Here is a 19,582-nt window from a genome sequence, read left to right on the forward strand (position 1 = left end):
AGCTTGTTGTTTTTTTTTCACACACAGACACACGCCACTAGGCTTTTATATTATAGATAGGCCGGTGAAGCAGTGTTGTACACATAAATATGTGCACTAATGTCCTCTAAATAGAGAAAGTGGCATATTCTACCCTCTTTAAGGGTTCCAGATGACTGGAAGAAATAACCTGCCACACAAATTCCGCTATATATGAATAGCGCCCACACAGTCAGTCAAGTGAATAGAAATCCATAGACAACTCCCGCTATATCAAATAGCGCTTGGAGAAATCACCTTCTAAAACATGTTTGTTTAACTGAGGAGTTATGTGACTGTAAATGAATTGGGCCACATATGAATTACTTTTTTACAGGGTATTGTACTCTTAGATGTCCATAAATTACAGTAGTGGATGTATCATTCCTTATAATACACAAGCTTTACTAATGAATACTGAAATGATGACCTCAGAACTCGCCATTTATAGGATGTTGTTTACAGGAATTTATACATTATTATTAGTAAACTTTATAAATATATCACACATAGATACACTATATGGACAAAAGTATTTGGCCACACCTGTTAATTATTTAATTGAGGCGTTTCAATCAGACCCATTTACTGAGGTGTATAAAATCAAGCACCTAGCCATGCAGTCCCCTTTTGCAAACATTTGTGTTACAAAATGGGTCATTCTGAAGAGCTCAGTGACTTCAAGCGTGGTACTGTGATAGGATGCTACCTTTGCAATAAGACAGTTTGTGAAATTTCATCTCTGTTGGATATTTCACGGTCAACTGTAAGTGATATTAGAAAGTGGAAATGTTTAGGAACAACAGCAACTCAGCCCTGAAGGGGAAGACCACATAAAATCAGAGATGGGTCAACGATTGCTAATGCACATACTGCATTAAAGTCACCAACACTGATTCCATAGCTGAAGAGTTACGAACTTTCACTGGCATTAATGTAAGCATAAAAGCTGTGCGGCAGGAGCTTAATGGAATGGGTTTCAATGGACGAGCAGCTGCATGCAAGCCTCACATCACCTAGATAAATGCCAAGCGTCGGATGGAGTAGTGTAAAACACACAGACACTGGACTGTTGTGCAGTGGAAACGTGTTCTGTAGAGTGACGAATCGCGCTTCTCTGTTTGGCAGTTAGATGGGTAAGTCTTGGTTTGGAGGATGCCAGGAGAACGTTACCTGCCTGACTGCATTATGCCAACTGTGAAGTTTGGTGGAGGAGGCATAATGGTATGGGGCTGTTTTTCAGGGTTTGGGCTAGGCCTCTGATCTCCAGTGAAGGGCAATCTTAATACTTCAGCATACCAAGTAATTTTGGACAATGATATCCTTCCAACTTTGTGGCAACAGTTTGGGGAAGGCCCTTCACTATTTCAGCATGACTGTGCCCCAGTGCACAAAGCAAGGACTACAAAGAAATGGTTTGAGGAGTTCGGTGTGGAAGAACTTGACTGGCCCATACAGAGCCCTGACCTCAACCCCATTGAACACCTTTGGGATGAACTGGAATGGAGATTGCGAGCCAGGCCTTCTCGTCCAACATCAGTGCCTGACCTCATAAATGCTCTACAGAATGAATGAGCACAAATTCCCACAGAAACACACCAACATCTTGTGGAAAGCCTTCCAAGAAGAGTGGAAGCTGTTGTCGCTGCAAAAGGGGAACCAATTCTATATTAAAGTATATATATTTGAATACAATGTCATTACAGTCCCTGTTGGGGTAATGGTCAAGCGTCCGAATACTTTTATCCATATAGTTTATCATGAATGTTACCTATTGGGTAATAACACGCTTTGGAACACATTGTATGTGTGAACTTTGCATATTAAAATCTATTAAGTTCTAAAACTGTAAGACGTAGTCTGATTTGATTGAAGGAGATGTCAGACAAGGATAATTTGCCCACAGGAAGCACCCCCAGAGCTAACCGATCTAAGTGGGGTCTTATGGCTAGGACCATTGTGGTTGCCAAATTACTCACCTCCCTGACACCACACACAATTTCAAATGTAATTGGCACTCTGGGTAGGATGTGGATTTCAGCTATATTAAGTGGCTGTCACACTTATCCAATTGACTTCACTTGACAACCAGTGTGGGGCTATCTCTCAAATCCCAAGTAGACTCGTGTGGATTTGCTATTTGGGGGGGAGGGTGGGGGACGGGACATATGAGTAAATGATTCCAGCTGCCTTTTTTTTTTTTTTTTTTTAATTCATGCTATTACTTAAGTTTTTGGACTATTAGCAGTGACTGTGAATGGTATCAGGCAGTGTCTCGGTAAACAACATTATTCATTATTTCTGCAGATTATGTTCAATTATGTCATATTGTAAATATGTTCATGTGATGAAATGTCTGTGTTAAACTAATGAATGATAGAGTTGTAATGTTTAAATTATGACAATTGCAATCCTTTTGTTTCCCTATGGATCTACTATTGTGCAGTCATTGATTGTTTGACCCAAGTTCTACAGGCAGGAACAGTAAATAAGTGAGAACACTCTGAACCTGGTTTCCTAATCACCATTTTAATTATATTGTAAACACATGTAGTGGGGAAAATGATACTACTTAAAGGCCTCATGTGTGGTCCTTCGATTATGAAATGGCCCAAACATTTCCAGAGAAGTCAGCTACTATAACCTTGTACTGTTTTCCATTTTATAATCTCATACATACATACATACATACATACATACATACATACATACTTTCATTGCTTGGTAAACACCGCTCAATGTCCGATGATCATTCACTTTGAGCTCCCTTGCTTACTGTTGGCACTTTCTTCATAGGAACAATGAACTCTTATTTGCAGTGGCCGCTGAGCTACATGCATCAAGTGATGAACACAGCTCATATTGCAAACACCACGGGTACAGACAAATCACCTTTAAATTAGAGCACAAGAACAATGTACTGACATAGCTTAAACATTCTGGTCAATACTTTCTTTTATATACTGTATTGATTTTTTAATTTCTGCATAATACAGACCATTTTAGTGCCAAAACAATACTACTTATTTTGTGATTAATAATAAATATTGTAGACCCTGTAGTGGTACATTCTGGAGATTTGAAGTAAACGACTTAAGACCTGAATGATATCATCTTTAGGTGCTTATTCAACACCCGTGGTCACTTGGTATATATTACTAAATATATTCTTAGCCGGTATTACATGTCCATTGTGGTTTTACAGGATTACACAAATTCATACATTTTCCTTTTTACATTCTCTGCATTTTACTAACTAGATGGATTTGTTGAGGGTCTTCCTTGGATCTCCAGAGAGTCTTAACCTACGTAACATCTTGTGGCATGGATTTGCATCACCTCAAGAAATTCCACCCAAGTAAGTTAAAGTAGCAGAACAACATAAAGTGACTCTCTAATCATTATATACATTTTTTTTTAATACAAATTGTTTTAGAACCTGTGTAGATCTTGCCTTACTCTGCAATCCTGTCCAGGGGAAGGGCTTTGCAGATTTGTCTTGGGGTTCCACTTACCGTCGGTAATCTACTGTGTTTGACCACTCCTATTGGTGCTGTTCAGCCACTGACTAAGTGCCAACTGCGCCCATTTGTAGGAGAACAGTCACTACAACCACCAGGCTCCTGGTTTGTGTGTGTAGCTGCTACTATTGCAACGGTCTTTAAATTATACTATGTCACATATTGCTTTCAGGATGTTAGGGGAGAATGGGACTCGGACAAAGCTCTTTAAAGTCATTAAATCATTTCTGCAGTTGAAGAAGAAAGATGCCCTTGTCCTAAGTAATCCGTAAATAGAAAAATATATCTGATTTTTTTCTCTTAAATGTGAGCTAGAGATCACACAGATTGGTAATCGAAAGTTACTTAACAGGTTTTTTTGGCAAAAATTCTAAAGCTAGAAATGACTGGCGATCAACAATTATAAATATCATACATAACTCTTATGTAGCATTTCATGTAAATGTGTGCTTATCCATCCATCTAACCCTAGACCATTACATACATGTATTTTCATTGGAAAGTTGACAAAATATAGATTTTTCTTCAATTAAATGGTTGTTCAATTTTAAGCCAGGTGAGTTAGCTCTCCATCTTCCTCTCCCTCCGACCTAAGTGTCTGAATAAAAACGGAGCTTGCTAATGATTTATGGATTCTATAGGATTTAAATAATTTTAAAAAATATACAACTGGTTAGTGCTACATACTAATATCACTTTCTCAGTCGGTACCTGCGAGCTGACAAAATAAAATATTTAATAGCGAACTATCTTATATGTGTAAATCATCCATTGTATGCATGTACATATCACAGTGTGTTTATAAAACCTTATTCTTTCAGATATTGTTCCATGCTTGTGCTGTTAACAGTTGGCCTGGGACAGTTGCTGCAAACTAGGCTTAGTAACACTGGATCAACTGTAGTTCATCGACTTCATTTTGTTTTCCGTAATCTACACGAAATGCAAACGTTTCCAGGTAAGTTTTTAGAGGGGCATTGTATATGTATTTTATTAAACAAGGAAATTCCTGATACATGCAGATTTGTTTGTGGATATGAACTTTGTATTACTTTATATTACCTTTGTATTGCTATTACCTATACTCAGTGGGCGTGATAAAGAGTTGTCATGTTGCAAATATCAAAAATACTGTGCCTGGATTTTATTAGAAAGCATGATATAAAAAATTGTTATAAAGGACAAGGTAATGACAACAGACAATGTGGTAATAAAAAAGCAAGGCATTCTAATACAATAATATAGTCAAATATGAGTCGAATGCTGCAGAATGTTGTGATAATATACCCCTAAAGTAATAGTGGCCAGTAATACAAAACTTCTTATTGAACATTTGAGATGTGGTGAAAACTTTATATTTGACAGTTCTTATTACTCGGAGTCCAATTAGTTAATTATAACAGTATACAATAGAGTTAACTAATGTAGTGCTAGGTGTTCCTTTCTTTTATACTTAATGAGGTACCTTTGGACTGAGGAATGTAGTTCAACACCCTAGTCAAGCTGGTTTAGGAAAATTACCTCAAGAAAGATCCCATGTGCAATCCAAACACAAGTTCTCCTCACAGGTCCTATTCCGTTTGATTTTTGTTTTCTTTTATAATCAAATGGTCCGAATTCTCCAATAAGAATAGAGCATGCACTTTTTACTGCAGGAGCTCTGACTGATCTCAGCATGTGGCGTATGTGCTATCCTGTTATATGGCAATCCTGTCGGGTTGCTGATAGAGTAGGCAAGTCTCGTCCAAGTCTTAAACCCTCTGCTCCTCCGCAGTTTTTTCAAGTTTTCTGCCCTAGAGCGTACCATAAGGCATTCTATTTTCCATCTGCTACTTTTATTTTCTGTAAATAAAGAGGTATCCTCAGTGGTCTTTCAAGATGGTGATCACTGCAGTAGGGCAGCCAAAATTGGACAAAACGTGTTATCTGGGGCTCAGGTATCGGGTGTGTTTTCAGGGTACTTAAGCTGGAGGGTGCAGGAAAAGCAAGGTCCTGCACATGAAATAGGAGGCACCAAATTTTAGCTTAGTGCAGGCAGCTTACCATTAAGCAGCAACATGTATCCCCAGCAAATTATTGAACCATCACCTTTTGCCATTTCAACCTGCCTCAGCAGTTTGTCACAGCTTACCACCTGCAACTGGCCATTTGTACTGCTTCAGTATAGGACACAGCAGCACTGGCCACCTGGGATAGACTCCTGCTTTCCACAAACCACCACTGTCTCAGATATGTTTTGTTTTTGTTTTTTTTGGGCTTTTTTTACTTTTAATTTCTGCTCGCTTTGTCCCTGGTAATTTAGAAAAGTGGGTAGCAATTTACGGCACAGATCTATTTTTTCCCTATCTCCCTGTAGAGTGCTGGATGATACTAAAGTTTCCACTTTTTTTTTTACCTGTATCCCTCAGCAAATATGTACTACAGGTCAACAGTTAATCTGTTCAAAATGCCAGACCAAACTTCCAGCCAGAAAATTCAGGCATCCCTCTTTAAATCTTGTGCTGCTCTGCAGTCTCAGACAGCACCTTCCCGTGGTGAAACTAAGAAGTTCATGGTGGAACCTGTTTGGTTCTGATACTTCAAAAGGTCTATAGCAACAAAGTTTTCCGTTAAACCATATAAGCCAAAACTTTGATTCATTACATTGTGGACTTGTCAAGAGTGGTTGAGGACCTCCAGACATTTTTTAAATCACGAGTACAATTCCTCCCCTTCTAAATGAGTTATTGTTTGGGTGGGAGCCTAGGGATGACAATAATGAGGTTGAATCTAAATTTCTTCCAGGTACTGAGTCAGTCAACTGTCTTATCAGTGCAGTCCTTTAATTTGTGAACAGACAGGTCCCCAATGATCAAACCAGCCTCTGTTTTCCCGTTTTAGAAATCCAATGTACCAGGTGGCTATTTTTAGTGTGGACCGGCTCTTTAATTAGCTGGTGGACTCAAAAAAAATATTTTTATCTTATACTCCTATTTTGAGGGTGACCTGGCTAACTCGCAGCCATCTAAGACAGTGATGGGCAACTGGCGGCCCTCTGATCATTCACCTTCGGTCCTCAGCTTCTTCCTGCTTTATTGTCAGATTTGTTTGTTATATGTTGTTTAAATGCCTGCTGATATGTTATTACAGATAGCTGTCTAAGAAGGTTACTCCCTTGAAATGGTTTGCTCAGGACTCAGGAGTTCTTTTTATCACACTTCCCATTTGATCTCTTCAGCGGTGTTAGCCATGTTCCTGGCGGTAGATATGCAGACACTTCTGTCTACAGGGTAAATGTCGACAGATCCATGCTGTCTACATGGTTAAAATGTAGACATTGTGATTGTTAACAGTGGTAATGACTGCATCAAACAAGCAATGCTGGCGGCACAAAACAGTTTAAAAAAAATAAAAATTAAAACTGTAATAAAGCTTACAATTAAGAAAATGGGGGGGGACAAAAAGAGTGGGGTGCCCCCTGATTTTCCTACAACCAGCACTAGGCTGTGCCAGCCGGGACTGTTGGCACTATAGCACGGGAACCCCTGTGCCATAATGACAAACCAACCCCAGGCTGATCAGCATGGAACTAATTTCCCTAGGGAGTTGGGGTCTGAAAAAAAAAGCGCACCCCCCCTCCTTGGCTGCCATTAACAGTCTGGGCATAGGATGCTTGTAGTGCTACAGGCACCAGCATACCCATGGCTGCCAGGGCATGCTGGTACTTGATGAACCACAATTGCCAGCATGCCCTTACACCCAGGGCCTGTAGTGCACCAATCAAAAATTTGAATAAACCACACTCCTCGTTTTTCCATAAAAATTTAATGAAAAGTAAAAAACTCAAATAATACTTTCCCACATCATTTTTATTTTTCAACCCTTTGCGTGCCAGCGGCTGGACTTGTTTAATGCAGACATTGTGACTGTCGACATTACTACTGTTGAGAATCACAATGTCTTCATTTTAACCATGTAGACAGCATGGATGTGTTGACATTTTGGTGTCAACAGAATAAGTGTCTGCATATATACCTCCAGGAATTCATACCCAACCCCACTTCAGTTAGTTCAGGGAAGGTTAAGGTACTTTCTCAGTCATTCTTACAATGGTTATGGATTTGATTTGGTTACTCTGTGAACTTACTTGGTGGTCAGGGTTCCAATGCCCTCTGGGCTTATGGTACACACCACTAGGACATTTAGCCACTTTTGTGCTTCAGTGGACAAGGTTTGCAGAATGGCCCTCTAGTCGTCGCCACATATGTTTTCCAAGTTCTGCAAGGTGGATGTTACCACCTATGTGGAGTATGTCCTCCAGGAGACTGCTACTTTGTGGCTTTTTCCCCCTTCATGTTGAGAGTAGCTTTGAGACTTCTGGGGTCTGGGGGACACGGACTGGGGGACACAATCGAAAAAATGGGAAATTTGTACCATTAGATTCTTTTCTCTGATGCTGGGGGAGACTGACAATCCACTCAGGAGCAGCTGCTCCTCTCATTTTGCTTGTTTTTGGTTTTGTCTCCAAGCATGCATAGTGGTTAATGGGGGTATGAGTGTTTTGGAAAGTGAGGGCCAAATTTGGGCATTTGTAGTAGGCATACTATTCTGGCTGGCAGGCCAACCGGTCACTATTTCTACTTATCTGTCTGAGCTGAAGTATAGGTGATGTGTATCACAATTCTCCTATACTAATATGAGGCCATTTAGTGTAGCCAGAAGATACAGAAACACAAAGGTTGCAGTTATTTTCTGACTTCATCTACTAGTGTGCCCGATGATCTAATACATTTCAGTATGATTATTATTGGCAGTGCACTTCCTTCAGGGCCACACACACTGTAAACTTGAAGCATTTGTAAACGGCTTTAAATATATTTTTATAGTTTTATGTTATGTTTTGCCTGCTATTCTGCCACTGTTACTGTGTGTTGGTTTGTTTTTCTATAGATGTTGATGAGGAAGTTCTGTCCTTGGCTGAAAAGTTAATTCAAAAATCCCAATTTGTGTTGCCTCACATGGCAGCCTTCTGGATTGAAGCAATTACAGCATTTAGACAAGGCAGGTAAAAGCAACCACTTTGTTGACTGATTGGTTGTCTATATTATGCTAATACATTTTCATTTTAAATAGTTATTTACATAATCTGAGAATAATTGTAACTTTGTTGCTGATATCCCATCATAGTAATGACTACCTCCATTCTTAGTGTTTTCACTTGTTGCTAAGAGCAACAACAAACATGGGCAGAAGGAATGGAATCTGAACTATTTCTATAAACTTATTGTTGGTGTCCCTGTCTCCAGAATAATGCTAATAAAATGCAGTAGAAACAATTTTGGAGTTTTGTCTCAAAATGTATCCGAAAAGATTTCTATAGTTTAATCCTCTTCAATAAATAAATCAAATATTATGTGTTCATGGTGCATTAGTTTCAGCAGGAATAATGTTTGTGAAGATACAAGGGTCTTTAGATCACTCAGACCGATACCAGGTGCAGGTTCAGCATTATTTTATTAGTACTGAAGCTGTTCTTTAACACAGCACTGCAAAATAGCAGTTGTCCAAATATATAATGCACAATAGCTAAGTGAGCAACAATGTCCTGCAGATGGCAGTTCAGTGTCTATGAATATTGTATGACAAGGTCATTGGTAGCATCTCTTAATATTACTGCGGCCTTTCTGCCGATAACAGCCCCATGTCTATTTACCTGGGATGCCATCTCACACAAAGCACTGTAGCCTAATGGCATTCTGTACTAATGAAACATAGATTCCTGCTTACTAACCCTAACAAACGAGTCCTTCAAACTGTGCTGGGAAGCTTCTTACTTGCAGCAGATGTTCTTCACTCCAGCTCGTTTCTCTACAGCTTATTTAATTTATAACATTAACTTCTTCCTTTTAAGCCTACATCACCTCCGCCTGCAAATACATGACAACACTTCAATAGATACACAATATAACATATGTTCTAGAGTTAATAATAATAGTATTTTTAAATAACATTCACATATCACAGGGATAAGCAAGGTTATTTGGTTTAGACTTTGTCTTAGTCAATAGAATCAGAGACTGCTCACATAAACCTAATTAACATATAACTAGATGTTCAAAGACTTGCTTACCATGGAGTTAGCTGTGGACATAGCCTATTACCCATTAATCTATTGCAATATCCTTTGTCTATTCACAGGCATCTGATTACTGGCATCTGGCCTTCAAAGCTTAATCTTACCTGTGACATTTCTCCTCTGTCTACACAGTGATACATTTACAAAAGATATCAACATAAATTACATTCTTAATACAATGGCTGGATACACACTACAGAACATGTCTCCCGATGCGATATAGTTAATGATTTTACCAACGACTGAAAGTCCCGATCATCATGCCGATTCGTGTGCACACACTATACACGTTTTACAACATGTACCTTCAGATCTGTGTTTTTCATCTGTCATAACCTTTGGCTGAAGATCATGGCTCTCTAAACTCTATGGAGATCTGCCTACACTGCTGGTTGTGAGTTCATACACACTGCAGAATTTGAACAATATCATTCCATCGGTGACCGAGATTTTTAGTCTGTTTATAAAATCAAATAAAACGATACAATGTGCTTTGAAACGATAATCGTTCCATCATTGGTGCGTACATACTAATGCTATACCTGTAGTGTGTACCCAGCCTTACTCATAGACAGACGATGCTTCTAGACTTTATCTACTTGCAGATGCTGGCCAAGTATTAAATACATATTGTCAAGTACATAACTGTATTAATGATAATATATACTTAAGAAATGTATCACAACAATGGCATACTGTATATTCACACTATATAGCAACATTCACGATACATCTTTAAAACACATGTACGGTTTTAATCCACATAGAACAGCTGGATAATGTGGGTGCTAGTAGTGGTAAAAGTCCTATGCTTAGAGGCATTGCTTTTATCAAAGTTCAATAGCAGTCGTTGAGTAAGACCAGCTATAAAAGTTCATTAGCCAGACTCTTGGTTTCCTCACAGTGTTTTTCTTTCTTTATCTATTCAAGTGAATGTTAAACTGCTGTTGACAGATAACCCAAAATCACCTTGTGCTCAGGCATTTGAAGGGGTTCTACAAATACAGTAATGTACGCAGTATATACTGTATATAGACAGTTCAAAAAATTCAAGTGTATGGTGGCAATCAAAGGGAGAAAAGATTAAAAATAAAAGTAAAAGGCTCAATATAAGAGAGGCAGGGTATTGAAATTTAATTTACTGCACCAAGATTCCACAAAACCGTGGCTGTGGTGACCAGGGGCTAGATTTACTAAGCTGCGGGTTTGAAAAAGTGGGGATGTTGCCTATAGCAACCAATCAGATTCTAGCTGTCATTTTGTAGAAAGCACTATATAAATGAAAACTAGAATCTGATTGGTTGCTATAGGCAACATCCCCACTTTTTCAAACCCGCAGCTTAGTAAATCTAGCCCCAAATGTCCAAAACGCTGCAGTTTTCATATATTGTGCTATATCTTCAGAGCCCAGTGTCAGGGGAATTTAATAGTTTAATCATCACTCAGTCTAACATCAATCTGATGATATGATCAATACTATAGATATTTATCGATGTATTGAATAAACATGGTGATATTTTTCACCATTATCTTGTTTTGACGATTTTCACAGTTCATATTATCTGTTTTTATTGTGGGTTTTTTTCATATTGTTTGACCTTTTCATCAAATAAATATTGATTGCATGTATGTGTTTATTTTCTTATGAGGAATTGGAGTATGCCCCTAATACAGTCGTCCTTTATGGGCTCTTTATCCTTATCCATTATAGTACTTTAATAAGGACTTAGAAGCAATCCATATTTGTGGTTTATTATTTATTATATATATTTTAATCTAGTGTTGTGGTTTTTTTTTAATGTTTTTATTTTGAATCTTTTGGACAGTTCTTAATAAACGTATAGTTGATAATTTAATCAGTAATTCATAGATAATTGAAAAAGGGATAATAAGAGTGGGAGACATGCATAGCTAGAACCTTCTATTATGAGGTTAAAAGGGAGTGTTCTTACTACTCTCTACAGGGCCCAGAGAATGTTCTTCTTTATACAGAATTTTGCCAGTAGTTTAGTACATCCTATTATAACTTTTTTTTTCTTTCAGACACTGTTCATCTCATTCTGACTTTTCCATCAGTACTTAGATATTTAGATTAACTTAAAGTGTTTGCAGCTGATCTATCACAAGATTCTATGATATTTCTTTGCATTGCTGCACAGTGCCTTGAGCAGCTGGGTATAATTATATACTGGCATACCCTTCTAAAAATACTCTCTAGTTGCCTATTTCTTGTTAACCCGTCGTTATTGTGGTGGAAAGTTGTTATGACCCGGCTATATTTTGTGCCTGATTTTGATATTCTAATGATTTTAGAAGATTATTAGTATGTTTGGAATAATGAACTATTGCATGAGTTATTTTGATTTAAAAAGTTATAGATAAATCAACAAAATTGACAACTTGTGTGTTATTGCTAATATCTTAACAAAAAATAAACTTTTCATCTAAAATTAAACATTTTTCGTTGACTAAAGTATAAGAAAATTAAAACAATACAAAAACAAAATGGATCTTACAACTAATCAGTTTTACCCAGCCTATCATTACAATCGATGCAGTATGATATCTGCTGTTCTGGGCATATACCGTATATACTCGAGTATAAGTCGAGCCGAATATAAGCCGAGGCACCTAATTTTACTACATAAAACTGGGAAAACTTATTGACTCGAGTATAAGCCTAGGGTGGAAAAGAGCGCAAAATTAAAAACCTAAATGAAAATGATAGGTTCAATCTATGAAATCATTTCTAGCTAGATGACAAGGAACATTCATAAATGATTATGAGAGAGAGAGAGAGAGAGAGAGAGAGAGAGAGAGAGAGAGAGAGAGAGAGAGAGAGAGAGAGAGAGAGAGAGAGAGAGAGAGAGAGAGAGAGAGAGAGAGAGAGAGAGAGAGACTTTCAATGCATACTGTGCATATGATGCGTTTTTATAGAATATCTTAGCAGCATACAGTTGTTCTATGATAGCAATATCTAGTGTCTCCAAACCTATGTCCGCTTCCACCTGTAGTCAGGAATAACGGCATAGCCGCATCTTTTGGACACTGCCTTCTCCATTCATCTGTCTTGATCTCAGCAGCGGCAGCTCACTATACTGATGTTCCCCACGGCTGACAGACAGGCAGAGAATCCTGTCCGGCCGCTCTGATTGTTTTAACACAATCAGCGCAGCCGAACTGCATTATCTGCTTACCTGTCAGCCGCCGGGAGGGAACATCAGTATAGTGAGCTGCCGCTGCTGAGATCAAGACAGATGAATGGAGAAGGCAGTGTCCAAAAGATGCCGCTATGCCGTTATTCCTGACTACAGGTGGAAGCGGACATAGGGTGAGATTTTTTGTTACCTACCCGGCAGTGGAACGCATATGCGTTCCAACAACAGGAAGTTCGGCATTTGGAACGCAAGTTTGCGTTCCAAATGCCGAACTTCCTGTTGTTGGAACGCATATGCAGAAGTTGACAGCCATGGACCGGACACCAGGTAAGTTCACCCGTGTATAAGCCGAGTGCCCTTTTTCAGCATACAAAAGTATGCTGAAAAACTCGGCTTATACACGAGTATATACGGTAAGTTTGTAACACGCTTGGCATGTATGAGTGGTCTTACCAGAGCCGGATTTAGACCTCATGGGGCCCTAGGCAAGATATTGGTTTGGGCCCCCCTGAAACAATCCATAGCACTATATTCTTTTAGTATAGCATATACTCCTATAGTTAAGTAGAAGGTTAAGCTATGTGCTGCCGCACATCACACTGCTCCTCCTGCATCACCATACCCCTCATTATTGTCCCTCTCATCACACTGTGCCCTCTGTGCCCAGCACCTTTGCCCCCTCTCTGCCCAGCACCTTCACACATGCCCCCCTCTCTGGCCAGCACCTTCACACATGCCCCCCTCTCTGCCAAACACCTTCACACATGCCCCCTCTCTGGCCAGCACCTTCACAAATTTTGCAATTTTTTTTTCTTTCTTGTCCCCCCCCCCAATCTGGGCCCCCTGAGAACCGCTAGGCCCTAGGCAGGCGTCTAGGTTGCCTAGTGGTAAATCCGGCCCTGGGTCTTACGATCTTTTTTGGCGGGACACACCTTTTTTCGAACTCCTGGAGCTTGTGCTGGTGGCTCCTCTGAAGTTTCTACAGTGAAATCTAATTTTTTTGCGCATTTCTCTTGGTAAATGAAATGCATCTTTGCGAATGCTCAAGTGTTCATTTAGAAGAACAAGACCCAAGGTTTGATGAATTTATGTTGTTTTTGCGACACACTATTATTATTATTACACTGATATATTGTGATCGCGTTAATTCCAGCCATATTTAGCATGGCATAATAAATAGTCGGGACATATTCTCGAATTGCGGCTTACATCATATGTCGTACAAAGCTTGTCTGCAACATCCACTCAGAAGAATAAATAAAACCTCACATACTAAAGTGGCACAAAATTGTTACACACGACAGTTTGCGCCTGTCTAGTTCTCTGTGCTGATGCTGGCAGAGTGGTAGCAGGAATCGGGTAGGTAATGGTCTTAACTTTAACTACTGAGAGCTTTGGCTCCGTCTCATAACTAAGTAAAAAGATACAGATAATTTAAAACCCCCCCGGTCATTATGATCCAACCTCAATGACGCTGATTTGTAGTAATTTTGCTCACCTTGTCTTCGAGCCATTATAAGACTTTTTCCTCCACTACACTGAAATACCTCCACTGCTACCGAACAGGTTGATAGCTGTTCAGGGAGCAGAATAATTAATTTGAACAAAAACAAAGAAGATGTTAGAAATGTTTTTTGTTTTTTTTTACAAAACTGTCACTACCTCAGTACAATTACTGCATTACAATATGCTTATATTATGAATAACGTAAATTTATGACCCCATCTGGTGTCATTTAAGAATTTGTACACGACTTAAAATGCATACGTACATGATTAATACAATGCAGGCAGTGTTGAGCACAGTTTTGACACCAGGGGGTGTCCAGCAAGTTAGACCGCAGTTTTCACGGTCTGACACCCCCCATCTAGTCATAATAGTAATGAATGGGGACTTCAGAATTATACAATCAACCACCATTTCCATTCATTACTATGGGTGCTCTAATGACTAAATTCAGGTTTAGTAATACGTGTCATTATCCTTGGGCTAATGGTGAATTATTAACATTATTACTTTAATTTATTTATAGAGCCCCAGCATATTTTGTAGCTCTTTACAATTGGGCACAAACACAGCAAACACAATAAAACAATACTTGATATTAATAAACAGTCTATAGGGAAATAGGAGTTTGATACATGAGGTTAAGTAGCCAGATTGCATTGAGAAGAAGTGCTTAGTGGGGCTATGTGAGGAGTTTTGAATATAGAAGGAGCATAAATGTAAGTGTGTGTAAACTGTATAGTGTGGTGGTAATTGGATAGAAGAGACTATGAAGGTTAAGAAGTTGTTTCAGGAAATTGGTAAGCTTGCCCAGGGCTGCCAAGAGGAACTCAGGGCCCCGCTACAACAAATTCATGGGGCCCCCCTTATGGTCGAGCATGCTAATTTTTTTTAAAAGTTTTAGGAAGTGTGGTCATGCATTTGGGGCGCTTGGCAAATGCGCCATTGGGGCATGACTAATACATCAAAATCACTAGGCTCTGAATTCGCTGGAGTGTCACATATGTCCAAGCACTCCTGACTTTCAGGACATCTAGCATCACAGTGTAGTATAGAAAGAATGCAGTGTTTACACAAAGAGTTCAGTCTTGGCTTGCACCTTACATTGGGCAGAACATTTACCAAAAATTGGCACTGTCCCTACTAGAATTACAACATTTCACATACTGTCCTGCTCTCTCCTACCTGTTCTTCTCACTTTCACCACCTGTGGCTGCAGGTTTCTTTAGTTGCGGCTTGTCTGGATCCTGGAATGCTGGGGGCCCTATTTGGAAAAAATGGCTACATTTAGATAATTCAAAACAACCCTGGCGTTAAATCAATACCACCCACGATTAATAATTAGGCCTTCCTCCAGCTGCAACATTACAATAATGTGCCCCTTCATCATCGCCATGCATTATGATCACACTGCGCCCTCCATACTGATTTTGCCCCCTTCACCTGGCTCACCTTCATCACACTATACTATGCTGCTCCCCCCCCCTTTTTAACCCCACTGTGCTATGCTGCTCCCCCCCCTTTTTAACCCCAATGTGCCATGCTGCCCCCCGGTTTTTAACCCCACTGTGCCATGCTGCCCCCCCGGTTTTTAACCCCACTGTGCCATGCTGCCCCCCTGTTTTTTAACCCCACTGTGACATGCTGCCCCCTGTTTTTAAACCCCACTGTGACATGCTGCCCCCCTGTTTTTTAACACCACTGTGACATGCTCCCCGATGTTTTTTAACCCCACTGTGCCATGCTCCCCCCTGTTTTTTAACCCCACTGTGACATGCTGCCCCCTGTTTTTAAACCCCACTGTGACATGCTGCCCCCCTGTTTTTTAACACCACTGTGACATGCTCCCCGGGGTTTTTTAACCCCACTGTGCCATGCTCCCCCTGTGTTTTAACCCCACTGTGCCGTGCTGCTCTGTTTTTTAACCCCACCATGCCATGCCCCCCTTTTTAACCCCTCTGTGCCATCCCCAACCCCCCCATTTTTTAACCCCACTGTGCCATGCCCTCCCCCATTTTCCTCCCTTTACTTACCTTTTCCTTTTCTTCTCTCTTCTTCCTTGGTCCTCCCTGCTCCTCTTTGCTCCATTCAGACTGAATGCCGGGCGTGAAATGATGACGTCACGCCCGGCATTCATTCTGAATGGAGCAGAGAGGAGGGACGCCGGCGCTGCGATAACGTAATTATGTTTATTTTTTAACTACCCTGCTCCCCCCACCAACGACCGCCGCAAAAAAAAATGAAAAAAGCAAAAAAATTTAGTTTAAAGGAAAAAAAAAAATTGTTGGCAGCGAGGGCCGGGCCCCCTGCCATGCTCAAGCCCGGGTAATTAGTACCAGCTCCCCCTTCCCTCTCGGCGTCCCTGAGCTTGCCTAAATAAATGAGTTTTCAAGGACCGTTTGGAGACAAGGGGAGAATCTTGTTTTGCGAGGGAGGACATTCCACAGAGTGGGTGCAGCATGAAACTAGTCCTTTAATTGGGAATGGAGGCAGGTAATGAGTGTAAATGAGAGCCTCAAATGTTGGGTACAGCTGAGAGGTGACAGTCTGGTTAGGGGAATACCAGTAACGAGAGAATTGCAGAAGTCAAAGTGAGAAATGATGAGTGTATGTTTTATGCTGTGTCTTTTATGATATATGTGTGATTTCTGGAAATATTTCTTAGATATATGCAGGGCAGGCTGGGCTGTGTGGCAGGCCCTGTGCCGGTCCCATAATGGGCTTCCTTGGGCTGGGTCACTGGGCCACCTACGTTTTTTTCCTTTAAAATAGGCTGCTGAGTCGGCTGAAGTTTGCCAGCCCTCCCCTGGATATATGTAACAGAATTTGAATACAAACTGGATGTGGGAAACAAAGGACAGTTGTGAGTCAAGGATGACACCTAAGCAGTGAGCTTTAGTTGTAGGCTTTATTTTCGTCTTGTCCACAGATATGGATGTCAAATAGGCAGCTTCTGTTGACTGGTTGGAATATTAGCTCAGTTTTTGAAAAATTGAGTTTGATATGGCGTGTGTACATCAAGCATGAAATTACAGAGAGACTTTCTGTACATGGGCCAAGGCAGATGGTGAGAGATTAAAGATATTATATTTGGCTGTCATCTGCATGGTGATGATACTGAAATCCAAATGAGTTTATTAGTTTTCCAAGGGAACTGGTTGAGAATAGTAGAGGACCTAGCGCCCAGCTTTTTGATACTTCATATAATAGAGAAAGCAGAGAATGGGTGGATCCAGACAAAACAAACACTAAAAGTACCTTTTGATAATTAGGCTGAGCACAAGTATGTGATAGTGTTTTGAAGAGCAAGCAAGTGTTTATATGAGAAGAAAGTTGTCAACAGTGTCAAACACAGCAGAGAGATGTAATGGCCTTTATATTTAGCGGTGATCAAATCATTGACCACCTTAATCAGGAGATTGATACAGCTAATGTTTTTCCACACAGATACGCAGACTGTGCTATTTTGTTACTTTCACAACTTGAAACTAGTCTGCGACTGATCTTTACGTCCGTTAATGAATGCCCAGATAGGATGCTCACAGCAGAGGTGAGTATGTTTTGAATTTCAAACATTTAATTCTCTATTTAATATAAAGCCATGTGTGGTTTTTCAATTTTATATAGTTGCCAACTGTGTTCCTATCAGTGAAACTGGATTTCAACATTTGAACTAATAGTCAGTTTTTCAATGTCTTACTGCTTCAACATAGAGGTTGAAGCAGAGGTTTAATTGCTTGAGGCCCATTTTAAAGCTGTGGTGGGCCACAATTACCACACAGGCTACCTAAACTTGTCCTTTGTGTATATAATTATTATTATTATTATTATAAACAATATTTTAAGTAACTGCATTGATTAGTCATTCTAAAGTAAGGTCCTTTATGTTACACATAGTGAAATGACAAACCTTGATATATGTTATAATTTTACATTTTTAATTTTTCTTTTCAAGTCTACCAATCTATACACAACCTTTGATGAGGTAAGCTGTATTTTTTTTAATCTAGTTTGTAATGTTTTAGCTTTGAATGTACGGTATGTGATAATTTGTAATTATTTATTTTAATGGAATTGCACATTGTTGAATTGCACATTGTTAAATAACACTAGAAAAATAATATTTGCTTAATTGTGTCCCAAAGACAAATTTCAAGCTTACATTCTTTTTTTTTTTTTTTACTTCATTATAATATAATAATAACAGTTAAAGAAAAAAATGAATTGCCTAAACAGGCACACAGAGACCAACGGGTAGATTTACTAAAGCTTTATTAAATCTGCCCTTAAGAGTTACTCATTGTTATGGTGCATTATCTTTAATGTTTTGTTCTAGTGCCATTTTGCACCACAGAAATTACCCATTGCTGAATATTTTCATAAGTGATTCTAAGAGAAAAATTTATCAAGCTGCGGGTTTGAAAAAGTGGAGATGTTGCCTATAGCAATCAATCAGTTTCTAGCTGTCATTTTGTAGAATGTACTAAATAGATGACAACTAGAATCTGATTGGGTGCTATAGGCAACATCTCCACGTTTTCAAATCCGCAGCTTGATAAAGTTACCCCTAAGAGTTTTACCGTGGTAATATGACAAAGAAAGTCATGGGGTTTTTTTACCTTTTTTTTTTTTTCTTTCTCTTTTTTTTTTTTTTTTTAATACATGTAACATATTTTTATTCAATGTATTTTAGAACATAATAGTAAATAATGTCAAGGTTGACACTCCAGTACGCCATACCTTTTTTCTAAGAATACACATTCACATTTAAATTTAAATGTAAACATTTAAGGTTTAATTTAACATTTAACTACTTTATTGAAAAATATCCCTGTGTGCAAAAAAGCACATACTTTTCCCTCCATCATTTGAGCTAAATATAAAGTATTGTGTATACTTCTGAATACATAATTTAAACATTCTTTATTTAAGATTTATTTGCAGTTATGTCTCATAAGCAAATTGTTCTATTTGAGTCCTCCATGACATGCAGGACACAATTCTCTATGAACTGGCCAACAGATTTGTGTAAGCTTGTACTATAAACACTTAAATACAAACCAAAAATGTTAAGATGGAGCACCCTTATTTTGCATGATAGTGATTTTTGATTCACCAACTACAAATAATGTGAGGTACCATTTTCACAAACATAATATGTAGAAATTAAGTGTGTTAGAGGTCCAAGACTGGTCAAGTTGAGGCACTCTGGAGCCGCATTTGTGTAAACACACCTTTAGTGTACTCTGCCTTCTTTTCCATGC

General features: G+C 39.1%; 1 protein-coding gene across 3 annotated transcripts in view; it reads left to right on the plus strand.

Annotated features, from left to right (window-relative positions):
- The window catches only part of ERMARD (ER membrane associated RNA degradation), a 90,934-nt gene that overhangs the window by 15,881 nt on the left and 55,471 nt on the right, over positions 1-19,582 (plus strand). For all 3 annotated transcript variants that reach the window (XM_075203464.1, XM_075203465.1, XM_075203466.1), the window contains 5 exons: positions 3,279-3,376; positions 4,361-4,497; positions 8,469-8,583; positions 17,766-17,868; positions 18,274-18,303. In XM_075203464.1, the coding sequence (XP_075059565.1) occupies positions 3,279-3,376; positions 4,361-4,497; positions 8,469-8,583; positions 17,766-17,868; positions 18,274-18,303 (483 nt within the window). The remainder of the gene's footprint in view (positions 1-3,278; positions 3,377-4,360; positions 4,498-8,468; positions 8,584-17,765; positions 17,869-18,273; positions 18,304-19,582) is intronic.

The sequence above is a fragment of the Mixophyes fleayi genome, chromosome 3 (genome assembly GCF_038048845.1).
Source record: "Mixophyes fleayi isolate aMixFle1 chromosome 3, aMixFle1.hap1, whole genome shotgun sequence".
Classification (NCBI taxonomy): domain Eukaryota; kingdom Metazoa; phylum Chordata; class Amphibia; order Anura; family Limnodynastidae; genus Mixophyes; species Mixophyes fleayi.